Source organism: Crocodylus siamensis, chromosome 10 (genome assembly GCF_052110815.1).
Source record: "Crocodylus siamensis isolate JL-2025a chromosome 10, ASM5211081v1, whole genome shotgun sequence".
NCBI classification, from domain to species: domain Eukaryota; kingdom Metazoa; phylum Chordata; order Crocodylia; family Crocodylidae; genus Crocodylus; species Crocodylus siamensis.
Window position 1 is genome coordinate 32,930,052 of NC_143404.1, and position 13,828 is coordinate 32,943,879.

The window sequence follows — 13,828 nt, forward strand, 5'->3', positions numbered from 1 at the left end:
CTAAAAATGAAGAGCACAGCTTGAGATTTCTGTGCCTTTTTCAGGGATTTCATTTTTGACATTAGGCTCTGGTGCTCAAAGAGAAGTTTCCTCCTTCTTCCATACCACTTCATGTATATTAAATGCATAGGACACAGGTCTGGTCAACAGACAACACAACTTATTCACTGCACAAATGTTTTAGTTAGATATCTAACTTACTTACATTGGGCATACAATAGAGAACTAACTGGCATTGGATGTCAGTCCCATATTAATAACTTGACATTTAGCTTGGGAGGTTGTTAGGAACCTCTTTCAACTGGCAGGAATGTTTCCATTATTTTAACTCAGCCTCAATTTTTTGGATGCTACTTACATGTATGGCTCTGAGTCCTGCTCTACTGACAGAAGACTTGCATTTAGATATCTTTTTGTATCACAATCAATGGGATTCTGAAGACCAGCAATATAACCAGACTTGCTAATTTAAATAAGCTACTGCTTTGGAAAGATAGGAGTAGCAGCTATGACACCACATTTGTATGCCTAGAGACTCATTACAAGCATGGTATCAGGCCACATACATACAGTTCTCTTTACAAGTACATGAGCTTTGTTTAGTTTTTAAACAAAAGCTTACATTTTATGGAAACTGATGAAAATTTCTAGTCCTCAAAAGGGAAGTGACTCATAATTTAGATTGCTCATTAACGAAAAAAATGAGTCAGAACATCAAAAAAGGGGGTGGTGGGAAGAACTACCTGCATGGAACTGCTGCAGTCAATTTGGGAGGGGGAAGGAAGAATGACTATTTTTTAATTGGTATTTATGTTCTCTTCCAATAAAACAAATGAAGGAACAAAAATGTATACCTCCACTGTTATGAAGTCCAAAAGAAAAATGTTGGTGGAACAAATTTAAATTAAAAAAAGAAAAGCATAGGAGCAGCATGAACTCAGGTGGACAGATTAAAGACCTTTACAAAAGTTAGAAACAGCTACCTTGGTAAACTCCATTAAATGCTTCAAAAAGCAGCAAATAATACAAATTCATATATTTCAATCTATATGTATTTTAAGTTAAATATATTATTTGAACCTAAAAAAACCCTCGACACACACACAGTGTGCGTGTGCACATTAGTAACCATCTCACAGCATCTTTACAAAAATACAGGATAGATGTTAATTCTCCATCCAGGAAACATGGTGGGTTTTGTTCATTTGTTTTGTTTTGTTTTGGGTTTTGTTTTGTTTTTTTTGGGGGGGGGGAGGGTTGGGGGGAGTTGTTTGGTTGGGTTTTTGTTGTGTTTTTTTTAACCACAATAAACATGTACACCCCAAAACATACCACCTTTTATAGGATTCTCGCTTTATATTACTGAGCAGATAACAGATACAAAGCTGATTTCACTTTCCTTCACCAGTCCCCTTACTCAACAGGCTGCAAAACTGAGACTTACAAGTTACTCCTTTGAGGGGGAAAAAGCTATCAAGATAAATACTTTCCAGTAAGAAGCCTAAAAAAATTTCTTTTAATAATTTGACTATGATATTAAATCCACACGTGACTTTGCAAACATACACACAAAAATAACCAATGTATTGTTGACTGTAGGGAGTGGAGATCTATAACAGATTTATTCTTTTGGATTGATTTGGTTGAGCAATAAATCAATCCATCCTAGCAGTATTTTAAAATCATGACAATTTTTTTACAGTTATAAACCAACAGTGAGGGGAGAGAGGGAAGAAGGACTTTCCAAGGTTACTGCAGTGTTTCCTGCATCTATAGTAAATAGAACACCTGACAGTAAAGCATTGTTGAAAAGCAAAATATACTGGATGGTTTAGTTTCCAGCTGAGATTAAGACCATGATTTAATAATTGATTACGTGTATAAGGTCATGGAAATACCATACATTTTGCATACAGCATGCCCCTGAATATAGTATGCAACTTGTTTTGGAAGGACAGCTTAAAGAAAAAGGAAAAGAAGGAGAGAGAGAGGAAAAAAAAAAAAGAGACCAGCCTTTCTGGTAACAGCAGCAACTGCCAGCCGCACATGGTGGATGGGAACCATGGACTGAACTGACTCCTTTGGTTTGGGCTGCACACCAAGTCCAACCCCATATGCTGGCTCCAGTGCATGAGGTCTGGAGCTGCAAAATGAGGCCCAATTCAGCTTGCCAGCTCTGCTAGGGCCATGAGTTGAGTCCAGAGAGACTGTGCACATTGCATCTGGCTGCAGACCAACCCTGGGTCTTGTGTCAATCTGGCCAGCAATCGGGCAGGGGAGGGAAGACTTCCCACAGGTCCAGAAATCTGGGGCGGGGGGGGTAGGAGGGGGGCACCACTACCACTGCTCAGCCCCACCAGTCACATTTCCAGACCCATGGCAAACCTTTTTTCCCCAAAAAAAGTGAAGCCCAAATTTCCCCTGCTGGTTTTGGGTGAAAAGGGGCAAGCTATTATGCAAAAAAATATGGTAGCAAGGTAAAGGTATGTTTAAGTAACTACTTATATGGATCTCATCACTGTAATGTGAAATTAGTTAAGTTTGCACATTCATATTATTCTTTTGGGACAAGTTCATAACCCATGTCTTGTCTTCTCTGAAAATTAAGTACCCCTCCTGCAGGAGCCCCCCATTAATCAAGTGTTTTGTTGAAACCATCCTTTAAAAACTGTCAGTAGGAGTATAGACTATCAACAGTGTGGTTGGGTGTATAGAGATGACCAGTTTTCCTATCAAAGTTCAGTTTTCATTCCACTATTTTAATAAGACACTGCTGCAAAAATGTATATTTCTTTTGAAGTTAGACATTGAGCTTTTGATAAGAACAGGGTGAAGAACTTTCCTACACACATTTAGCAATAACTACAACCAAGAAGCCTTTTCCTTCTTCACATTTTGCCTCAAGTCCAAGATATTTAAAAACCAGAACTCCCCTAATTTTTGGGAAAATAAAACAAAATGCAAAAAGAAAAAAAAAACACATGGAGCCTATTTTATAGTCTGGTTCCATTCTTTCCTTGTCTTTGGAGAAACCCGATTATAAAATTCTCATCTTAATTAAACAGACTACATTTTCTATAGAAACAAAATGAGGGAAATTCCCATGTGTTTTAGGATATAAAGAATATTTATGAAATAGTCTTAACTGATCATGAGAAATAGATATTTGTGCAAATTCTAAAGGGACAACCAAGTACTTGGCTCAAGTTCATATATAAAATGGAAAAGATCCAGGGATTTGAAGTCATGGAATCAAAAGTATTAAACTTCCACTATCTGGCTATATGCCTATTAATGCAATCTACTTAAAACAGCTGACTTGTACCACAATTTCAGGATTCTATCCAAGCACAGGATAAAATAGATTATTTCAAATGATGACCAGAAACAAAATTCTGCAAACTTAGATTTGGGGTTTGTTTTTGTTTTTTATAGGGGTGCACCAATAGAGATTTTGGGGGCCGATATTGATAGCCAATATTTAAACAGGCATATCAGCTGATACTGGTACGATATCCGATACAGCTGCCATCAGGTGGTAGGTACAGTGTAGTGGAATGGGAGTGGGGAGAGAAGGGGTGTGGGGACAGATAAATGCCCCCCATGGTGAGGGAGGCAGCAGGAGCAGGCATTACCCAGCTAGGGCAGAAGGGGGGGTGCACAGGACAGAGCCACGGCTCATGGGGGGGGGGGGGGAACATGTGCCCCCAGATCCATGTGGCACGAGGCAGGTGGCAACTGCAGGGTGGAGCCAGAATACACATCTCTTCTTGCCAGGGTCTGGGCTCAGAGTGGGCTCCAACAGAGCTGGAAGGAGGCTATAGTCACCCCAAATTTTACTGCAGCTCCACCACTCCCAGTCCCATGCCGCCCAGCGTTTGGGTGGAGGTGGGGTGTTCAGTTGGGGCTGCATCAGGCACTGGTGCGGAGCTGGGAGCAGAGCTGTGGCCAAATTTGGGGTGGCTGCAGCCTGCTCCCAGCACTGCCGGAGCCTGCTCCCAGCACTGCCCCTGGTGAGAGAAGAGATGCGCATTCCAGCTCCACCCTGCAGCTGCCACGTGTCCCGGTACAGATCTGAGGGCATGTGCCCCCCACGCCCTCACCCTTCCAGGGAGCAAGCAGCAGTGGGAACTACCCCTCCCCCAGTGAACCGGGGCTCCGTCCTGCACCCCCCCATGCCCCTCCCTCACTGTGGGAGGCACTGATCTGCCCCCCCCCTCCATGCCCTTTCCCTCCTCCCTCCCCTTCTGACTTACCAACTGGAAGCAGCTCTCCCCGCTGCCAGTTCTGCTCCGTGCTGTGCTGCAGCTGCACCCAGCATGGGCATTTATCAGCCAAATTATCAGCTCCATAGGGCCGATATCTGATATAGACAATTTTCTTTATATCTGTACTGATCTGCTATCAGACCTATCCATGTACCTCTAGTTTTTTAGGACAATCCTCAAACTAGTGCGCCCTTTAATCAGGCTTCTAAAGAAGTTAGGTGGGCAGTTCAGCAACAACCAATTTTTTGACAGCTGACATTACTGGATCACCTCATAAAACAGAATCCAATTACATATTTGGCCTAACTTGCCTCACTCTGGAGGTAGAAAGTGTTACATGCCTCTCTCCAAGAATCTTTGGTTTCAGATCTCTAAATATACTTCTCATTTTCTAATCTGATGATTTCAGAAGTGACATTATATCCTTGAAATGTGCTTGGCAAGGAATATACAGATATTAGCACTAATACATTTTCAGAGTTAAAGGAACTTCAAGTTGCCAGATCAGTCTGTATTACCTTGCAGCTAATATCACTTTGAGATTGTATGAACTTTGGATCTCAAATGCTAATAGAACCCAAGAGGAAGAATTAGTTATTTACTATGCCTCATTTTCATCCCAAATGTTGAGTTGGTTTTTGGACTACATTCACACTTCGTCAACCAATCCAGTCAAGACGGACTATCCTTCTTTGTACTTATCCCTATACTTATGACCCAATTTAGTATCAGATGTGATAAATTAATTAAACTTCTTTTATGGTTAAGAGTAGTTTAATAGGATTTACTTTGTTCTTCATATATTGAAAACCTCATTCAGTATTTGATTACAATATTCATATTTTATTGTAAAATGTATATATTTTGTAAAAAGTCCCCCTCCTCCTTTTTTGGCTAACAAGATGGAAACCAAGAAAACATTTTGCCCAAAAAGGTGGGTACTAAATTCAGAGGTTCTGGGGGGAACAGGGGATGGTAGAGAAGGGTTCCCAAAACTGACAGAGGCCACATTGAAGTTCTAGATAGGTGTAGATCAATGGTTTTCAAACTGTGCTCCACAGAACCCTGGGGTTCCACAATGGGTCATCACGGGTTCTGCGAAGAGACAGGGGTGCACTGCCACAGCCAGGCTGGGTCACCTGGCTCTATGTCTGTCTCTAGAATAGGGGCAGAAGGTCCAAAATTGAAGAAGTGATACGAAAGGGTTCCGTGACTTCAGTAAGTTTGAAAACCATAGGACTAAGTCAAGATCTTAATTAAAAGAAACTACACTCATTTTACAAATCATCAACAAAAAACAGCACATAATACAACGAAGTTCAAATAGACCCTCATTGGTTCCTGATTTGGTAACCTGTGATGTAACATTGTGAAAATACATTTTTAAATGGAAAGGATTAAAGACTGTACCGATCCTATGACCCTAACTTTTTTTTTTTTAAAGCAAAACCTACTAAAGAAAAAAACCCAGGATTTTAAGTGCTGATGTCAGCTTTTAGTGCTGTTTCCTTTCTAGATTGAGGAAGTAAAACACTTATTTTGAGAGCCTTTCAGAAAAGTCCCTTATAAATTGCATCTTAAAATATAATTTAAATTACAAGTTCTAAATTGGACAAATCTTTCAATCAACAGTTTCTATCCTAACAAATTAGCAACTTCAAGAGACAAATACTAAGAACACTCTGATAGTTCAGCTAATAGTTCTGGAGGCACCAGTTTGCCCAAATTCAGGAAACAAAACATTTTTGTGCAGTCTTCTAAGGAGATGACATCTCTATTGTAAAGCAATCTGAGGTTTAAGACAAGGAGAATACCAGGGGCAACAGCTTATAGTAGTACCTGTATAAACATAAATGCCACATCAATCAGAGGAGGAAAGTGTGATGCATCCAGCCTTACAGGTCAGGCAGAACTTTGTGATTCACAGGTTGCTCCTTGAATTTTACTTAACATGACTAACTCCCAATAAAGGATAGAGATCAAAAGGTATGGTACGGGTGCTTTTTTTAATACAGATATAGAGACTATGGCCAAAGGATAAAAAATGGAAATGTAGAATGTTCTTCCAAAGCCACCTTCATTCTCCCTTCCTTGAGTTTATGAAGGAACATTTTTTAACTTCTATATGGTCAAATAATATTCCCTACTTAGCATGTAAATATTAATACTAGATATCAACAACAGAAATGCTGCTTATAAAATCAAGATTTCCTCCATTTCATTCCTCCTTGAGAAACCAGCTATGCTAATAGCTCATCAATTATATGAACACATCCCCAAAACATTCCTGACTACCCTTGATTACCCCTATTCTGAAAGAAAGCTTGACGGTCAGATCTCTGTACATTCAGCAGATACCACAGGATTCACACTGCATGCAATAAAACATCCAAATCTAGGATAAGCTGTATTTTGAATAGGAATTATGGAAACACTTACTACAGTTTAGAAGGTTATTTCACTTTGCATTTCAAGACTTCCAAGCACCATGTATGTATGTGCATGGATGTGTGTATGTGAACTCTCAATTTCCAAGCAAATTAATGCTTGGATTTTTGTTTGTTTGTTACAAGTAAGTGGGTCTCTCAAAGTTGGTTTAAAGATACTGATATGAATTTAAAAGCTTAGTAAAATTTAATTTTCTGGGAAATGTATACATTTACAAGAAAACATTTCCACAGGAGCTGAATTTCAGTGGTATCTCACTTTTAAGATCACTTAAAAAACGGGGAGTGGGGGGGTTGTTTGCGTTTTAATCACTGATGTTCTGGTTTCTTTACTTTTTGTGTGGAGGGACTTTAAATGGTCACAAATTAACTGTCAGCCAGGCAATTCTGTTTCAGAGTTGTTTGTTTCTAACTTTGCTTAACAAAGTTAGTAAGATGTACAAAGGATGCATTTTAAAAAGAACACAGTTGCCAGGATTGAGGCATTGAACTTCCTTGCAGCAATTTCTGTGGGGGATACTCAGAACATTTCTGCTATCATGAAAAGCGTTCTTTAAATTTAGAGACTGACAACTGCAGAAAGCAAAGAATATTATTGGGAAAAATTCTGTCCTTACTTTGGTGGCTCCAACAATGTGATCAGATAAATTGTTTTTTTAAGTTTCCTTCTATTAGAGATAGTGATCACTTTTTTGTGAAACACATTCCTTCCTTTTTAAAATGGATGTTTACAAAGGACAGCTCACCTTCAGATGCAGCCTGTCACTGCAGCTCCTTATACCCCAACCAACATCAGAATGCTTCCCTGTTTAGACTACTCTACAAGATCTGTCCTCACTTCCTCCAGTTAAGAATCCATTCATGACTCCAAATCTTATGACTAAAGCTAAAGAATCACATACACAACTGTTAGTTCCCGATCCTGAATTTGCCATGTCAATCTAAGTGTGCAATGGGATTTCTCTGGGAACGTGTGTAGCCTCTGGTATTGCAGAGGGCTTCCCACAGGAATGAAGATAGAAGTGAGGGACAAATACCTACACTGCCTTACCATTGCAAGAAAGGTTAAAGCCATACTAGAGATAAATCTTTTATCTTGATTTCAGGAAAGCAACCATGATGACAGAATTCAAATATAGAAATGAGAAGTCCAAGACAAGCACGTTTAAAATGGATATACTTAAAAGGTGCATATATGGTACACAGCCTATACGTGCAAATAGTACTGTTGGTCTTATTTTGTATAAACTGAGTTTCATGTTCAGATTTGTGCTTTAAAAACCTTATAAATGTGCAGTAGAGGTTTACAGAAGATATCTGAAATGGGGATTGCAGTTGATTTGTGCAAAGAGTTGCATTCAGAGACAGATTAGAGTTTTGAATAATTTTGTTCTTGGAGTGCCAGTCACAAACTCCCATTTGCCGTAACAGAATGATTCCACTAGTTCACATCTGCTTTATCTGACAAACATCTATTTTCTCCACTAATGAATTCTGGACCTGGATGAAATAAATACATTGCAATTTTTGGTATAAACTTACACAATATTACGATGAATAAGACAAGGTTTGTCAGTCACTGGCAAAATACCATGAGGACCCTTATCTGTCAGAAACATGTTAAACAGTAAAATGAAACCCCACTTGGAAAGGTTTTTTCAGCTACATACTGTTAAACAAAGATAAACCACTTCTGCAGTAACTTTTGTTGCAAGAGCCACTGGTATATCTATAATTATTTTATAGCTTTTCTTGTCATTAGCCATTCAAGAAAAAATCCTGTACTCCTTGCAATGAAAGCTAGATTTATGAAGTTAAAAAATGACATTATATCAAACAGTATTTAAATGCTTTTAAACCTGAAGCCTTTCAAACTTACCATAAGTACATATTTATATATAACCAAATTTTCTATTACATATTGGATTTTAAGGGGTTCAGGAGACCATTAACTACTATAATACTGCTAAAATGCCACTGTTCATGTTAAGTAAATGCAACAATCTTCCAAAGAAATATGCTACTAATAATGAAGTTAACAGATTAGCTTTATGTTATTTTAGCTTTAAAACAGTACTGTAATCTAACAAGTTAAATGCATCATATTTAAAAACATATTGATAAGAAATGTTAGACTTATAAAATTAAATCTTGAATATGTAATAAGTTGAAAACTAATTAATTGCACTGCAGAAATTCCCTCAGAAAACATACCTCTATATCCTGTATTATCTTTGGGTATAATGATCTATAAAATGAATTTGGGGGGCCATCTGTTGGTCTGTTTTTAAACAGGTACTGATCCCTTAAAAAAAAACAAAAAAACAAGAGAGTTATATTTTGCAGGTAAACACGTTAATACAAAACACAGTTCCATCTTGCAGGGACTTAACTCTGCATTAAGCTATAGCAAGCATTCAAAGGTAATACATTCAATTATTTACATTAAAATAAAGTACTCCATATGAGACATCCAAGTTTGTAAGTCTTTAGATACTGACAGCTGTATTTAAGTCTGAATATTGGAAGAAAACTCATTCCTGTCCTTGTGTTCCCTGAAAGTGGACCTTGCTGCTTTAGTCTGAAGTCAGGCAGAAGACATAGCACAAAAGCTTGTGCTCTCTCTCTGATTTTGTTAGTTTAAGGTCTAAATCTACCTTACCTTCTGCCTGACTTGCAGCAATATAGCAAGCCAGATATAATAGCATTTTTCCACCTTTTACAGGTCTTGTGATTTTAGACATGCCACCAGCGAACCTACAGCAACTTTTCACACGTTAAAAACCAGCTTTTCCAAATCTAGAATTGCTATGAAAGAGAAACAGATTTCAGAAATCTAATCAGCCATTTTACAGTTTAAGTTGTAATATTTCACTCAGGAAAGAACTTAACAAGTGTACTGAGAGGTTCACATTAATCCACATTGCCCATTACATCCGACAGAAATAATATGCAAAAATTACTCTGTAAATGAAGATGCAACAAAAAGCCAAAAGTAGAAATGGAATAGAAACCAGAAGAAAAACCAGTATGATGACCAAGAGAGACAGGAACAAGGATGAGGACCAACAGGCACAAGATACTCGAGAAAGTTTTGGCTAGACGTAACAAAAATTTTCTTTTCCGTACAGGTAACTAGAATCTGGAACACACTTCCAGCAGAGGTGGTGCAGTCACCATCCCTGGCAGTGCTCAAGAGGAGTCTGGACAAGCATCCCGTTGAGCTCATTTGAGCCCAATTACCTCCTGCCCATGGCAGGGGACCAGACTTGATGATCTTACAGGTCCCTTCAGGTCCTTCTTTCTATGATTTAACAGGTACAGATTTTTAAATACAATACCCATAAAACAATGCCGTGGGGAATCCAAGGAAACTGATGATCTTGAGGAACCGTAAATGCACTTTTCTGGGAAAATATAGGGAGATTTGTTATGGGTAATCCTATAAAAGAAAAGAGTGCATGAATTGGTACATAGAGGTACTTACCAACCCCTTCTTTCTGAGAGCCCTTTCCATAACGGGTCAGTGCGTACCATTCTTTCAATTAATTTCTTCCACAGCATTCCCTCTGAGATCACTCTCTGCCATTCCTTACACACCAGCTCTGCTGCACAGAGTGATCTGGCATCAAGGTAGGAAAGGATATTTTCTGCTATGTGATCTAGGCCTTGCTCTAGGGATGGGTGGGGAAAAAAAAAAAAAAGACATTCAAAATGTCAGTCTCCTCATGGCAAACTATGGAACAACCTCTGAGTAGGAGAACATGAAAAGATAGTTGAGCCTTAAAGCAAAGCACAAGAGCAGTAATAACACTTGAGTCAATGATGCATCAGGGATACACTCCATAGCATTGTACAGGATTTCGGTAGTAAGGTGGAATCACGAAAACAGAACTGGATGGGGCCTCCTAGGCCACAGAGTCCACTCTACCAAACCAAATATAAATAAAATTAGGAATAACTCAAGGAAAAAATGCTCCAGCTACAAAGAAGAAAATCTAGCTTAAGACTTTGATGATACAAAAGCAACAAGTCCATAATTCTTGACTATCTAGTGTAATTTGCACACCAGATTTGCCCCTGGTGACAGCAAGACTAAGGGTAAACCAGATTTTCAGCATAGTAAATGAACAGTTCTTCTGCAGCTCAGGAATCTTTTCTGTTCATGTTGCTCCACGCTTATTCTGTAAAGGGTATAGGGCTGCAATAGTGAACTAAAGATTCCAAAATATGGTTTAATAAGTGACCTCATAAATGAGACATTATACATTTTATTCCTTTCCATTTTTAAACCATGCTGGCAACTTAGATTCAGTCAACATAGTATGAAATGGGCTTCCACTGGAGCAAATGCAGACATGCACAGGAGCTTGTCAGATCTGTTGAAAAGGATGTTGCACTGAATTCTTAAATTCAGAAGCTGAGCCTATCTTTTCTATAAAGCTGCTACCACAACTTGAGATCATGTGGAGGTTTACTTCTGAACACAGATTAGAAGTGAACGTGTAATCCTCAAATTAGGGGGAAAAAATGGGACTTATCAATAAACCATGTGTTTTGGATTACTTTTATACATTTGAGACAACTATGTTGGTTCATGATTCATTCTCTAATGTACAACCTTGAACAGCTTATTTGAATTATTAGAAGCAGTACATAAGGCATCTGTGCAGCAAAAACAAACCAAAAAGGGCCCAAAATTCTCAATAAAATTAAACCGTGCAATCAAATTAAATGCATCAAAAATAAATGCAGTTTTGAGGAATTTGATCTCCTTTAACCTGGGGACTATGGAAATCTCTGCATTCTCTCTCCAACGATACAGATCTACACATTTTCAGGATATCATTAGATAACCACTTAGGCTTAATGCAGTACCGAAACAGGTAAAGGGAAAACCTTTAACATGACTTCCTAAAGCCTTCCTAACACTTTAAATACCTATGCATGCTACAGAAAACAAACACCACTTCAAATCTAGTCTCAACTCTTTCAAGTTAGTTCAGTAAAGTCTGCTTTTGACCAGAGTCAATACTTTATGCCTTGAATATAATATACCCCTCTGCTGCAAAGTAGTGCGATTCCAGCTGACTCACCACCAGATAGACAAAACCTAGATTTCCTGAGCCCAAGAATTACTTCAACAATGGCACAATTTGCATAATAATAAAGTCAGAAAGAATTCAAGCAAAACAATGACATTTCAGCAAATGACAACCCACTGACAGAACTCCTTTATTTGGCTGCAAGAAATGCCAGAAGCTGTACCAAGAAAATATATTTCAAGCCCATGTTTCAGCCTGTTGTCTTGAGTTCCAAAGCTGCCACCTCTGCCAGTCAAATCACTGCTTGAACAAGGATGGCAATGCATTTATTCAGTAACTGAGCAGTAATACCTTTCCTAGTGATTCTTGTTTTTTTCTAGATATACCTGAAGCTGTTATCTGCATCTAGCAAACAATGATTCTGAAAAAGTTGGGAATATTAACAATATAAAATAATGATGGAAACAGGTAGATCTTCCTTGTACAGTTTGATTTCTAAAGTAGTACCGAGTGCAATGAGTAATATTAAGTGAGCAGTACTGTAGTGATCTTGTTGACTTTTTCTGTTCAGGAGGATCCATCCTCAACATACAGGATTCTGACTACTCATCTTCAACATCATTATTACTGTCTACAGTTTTAGAGATATCAAATATATGTCATATAGTATATCACCTGTAGCAAAAAGAAAAAAAAATCTCCGTCATCCAGAAACAACAATAGGTAAGTCTGTAATAAGAACCAGCAGATTATAGCAAGAGGTAATTGATGAAAAAAATTGCTCAGTTTGTTCATGCAACAAACTCTCCTTTCCATATGGTTGAGAACACACACTTCATTAACATGGTTCCGTGATTTTGACCAGGATACAGTCCACCCAACAGAGTAGATATAGCAGGCAAATTGCTGGATAAAGTGTACGAGAAAGAAAGTGAACACTGTGCAAAAAGTCTGGAGTGGAAAATTGTTAACCTGAGTTTTGATGGGTGAAGGAAGCAAAGTCCATAACGTTCCAGTAATACATGTGCTTGCATAACAACAGAAGAAGGGACTGTCTACCTTAAAGAAACAACTGATGCACCAGCAAATGCACACACAGCAGATCACTTAGAAGCAGCAGCAGTAAAAGCTATAACATACTGTGAAAAAAAAATCAAATGCCTAGTACACAGCTGTCACAGACAATGCTGCAAATGCATCAAAGATGAGAAGAAATCTAGAAGAAAGTCCCAAGCTAGTAACATATGGCTGCAACATTCATTTGATGCACTTCATAGCCAAAAACTTTAGTGCTCCAGAAATAAAGGCTAATGTTGAAATAGCAAAATACTTCCATAAGACCCACTTTGCAGCAGCTGCTCTGAAGAAAGCAGGAGAAACCAAAGTAATTCTCCTACAAGGTGTGTAATGGAACTTAGCAGTGGACTTTTCTGAGCGATACATCGAGAACTGGCCTAATCTGTAAGGGTGCACCGATAGAGATTTTGGGGGCTGATATTTAAGAAGGCATATTGGCTGATACCGATCCAATCTCTGATACAGCTGCTTCCAGCTGGTAAATCCACAGCACTAAGGCAGCAAAGAGCAGAGGTGGCAGCTTGGAGAGCTGCCTCCAGCTGGTAAATCTGTTGTGGTGGAAGGGGAGATGGCAGTAAGGGGCATGGCAGGGGAACACTCCCAATGCATGGGTGGAGGCAGGGCATTGAGTTGGGGCTGTGCCAGGTGGGTATGTGGCGGCAGTGCTAGGAGCGGGGCCAAGCCCCCTTCCAGCTCTGCTGGCACCTGCTCTGAGCTCAGCCCCTGCCCTGAGCCCAGCCCCCACAAAGAAGAGCCCCATGCAGCCCCAGCTCCAGCCCACCCACCCTGCCCCGTGCAGATCTGGGGGACACTCTCCTGCACCCAACCCTGCTACGCAAGCAGCAGGAAAAGACACCCTCCCGAGCCGCAGCTTTGTCCTGCACCTAGCCCACCCCAGTTGGGCAGCACCTGCTCCTGTCCCTTCCCCCACCACAGGGGACACTGATCTGCCCCCCCACACCCCTTTCCCTCCCCCCTCTCTTCCACCACA

The 13,828-nt window shown here is 39.4% G+C and overlaps 1 protein-coding gene across 4 annotated transcripts in view; it reads right to left on the reverse strand.

The window, feature by feature from the left end:
• FBXW11 (F-box and WD repeat domain containing 11) overlaps window positions 1-13,828 on the reverse strand; it is a 113,660-nt gene that overhangs the window by 19,127 nt on the left and 80,705 nt on the right. For all 4 annotated transcript variants that reach the window (XM_090064486.1, XM_090064487.1, XM_090064488.1 and 1 more), the window contains 2 exons: window positions 10,203-10,389; window positions 8,930-9,020 (listed from right to left, as the gene is read on the reverse strand). In XM_090064486.1, the coding sequence (XP_089920612.1) occupies window positions 8,930-9,020; window positions 10,203-10,389 (278 nt within the window). The remainder of the gene's footprint in view (window positions 1-8,929; window positions 9,021-10,202; window positions 10,390-13,828) is intronic.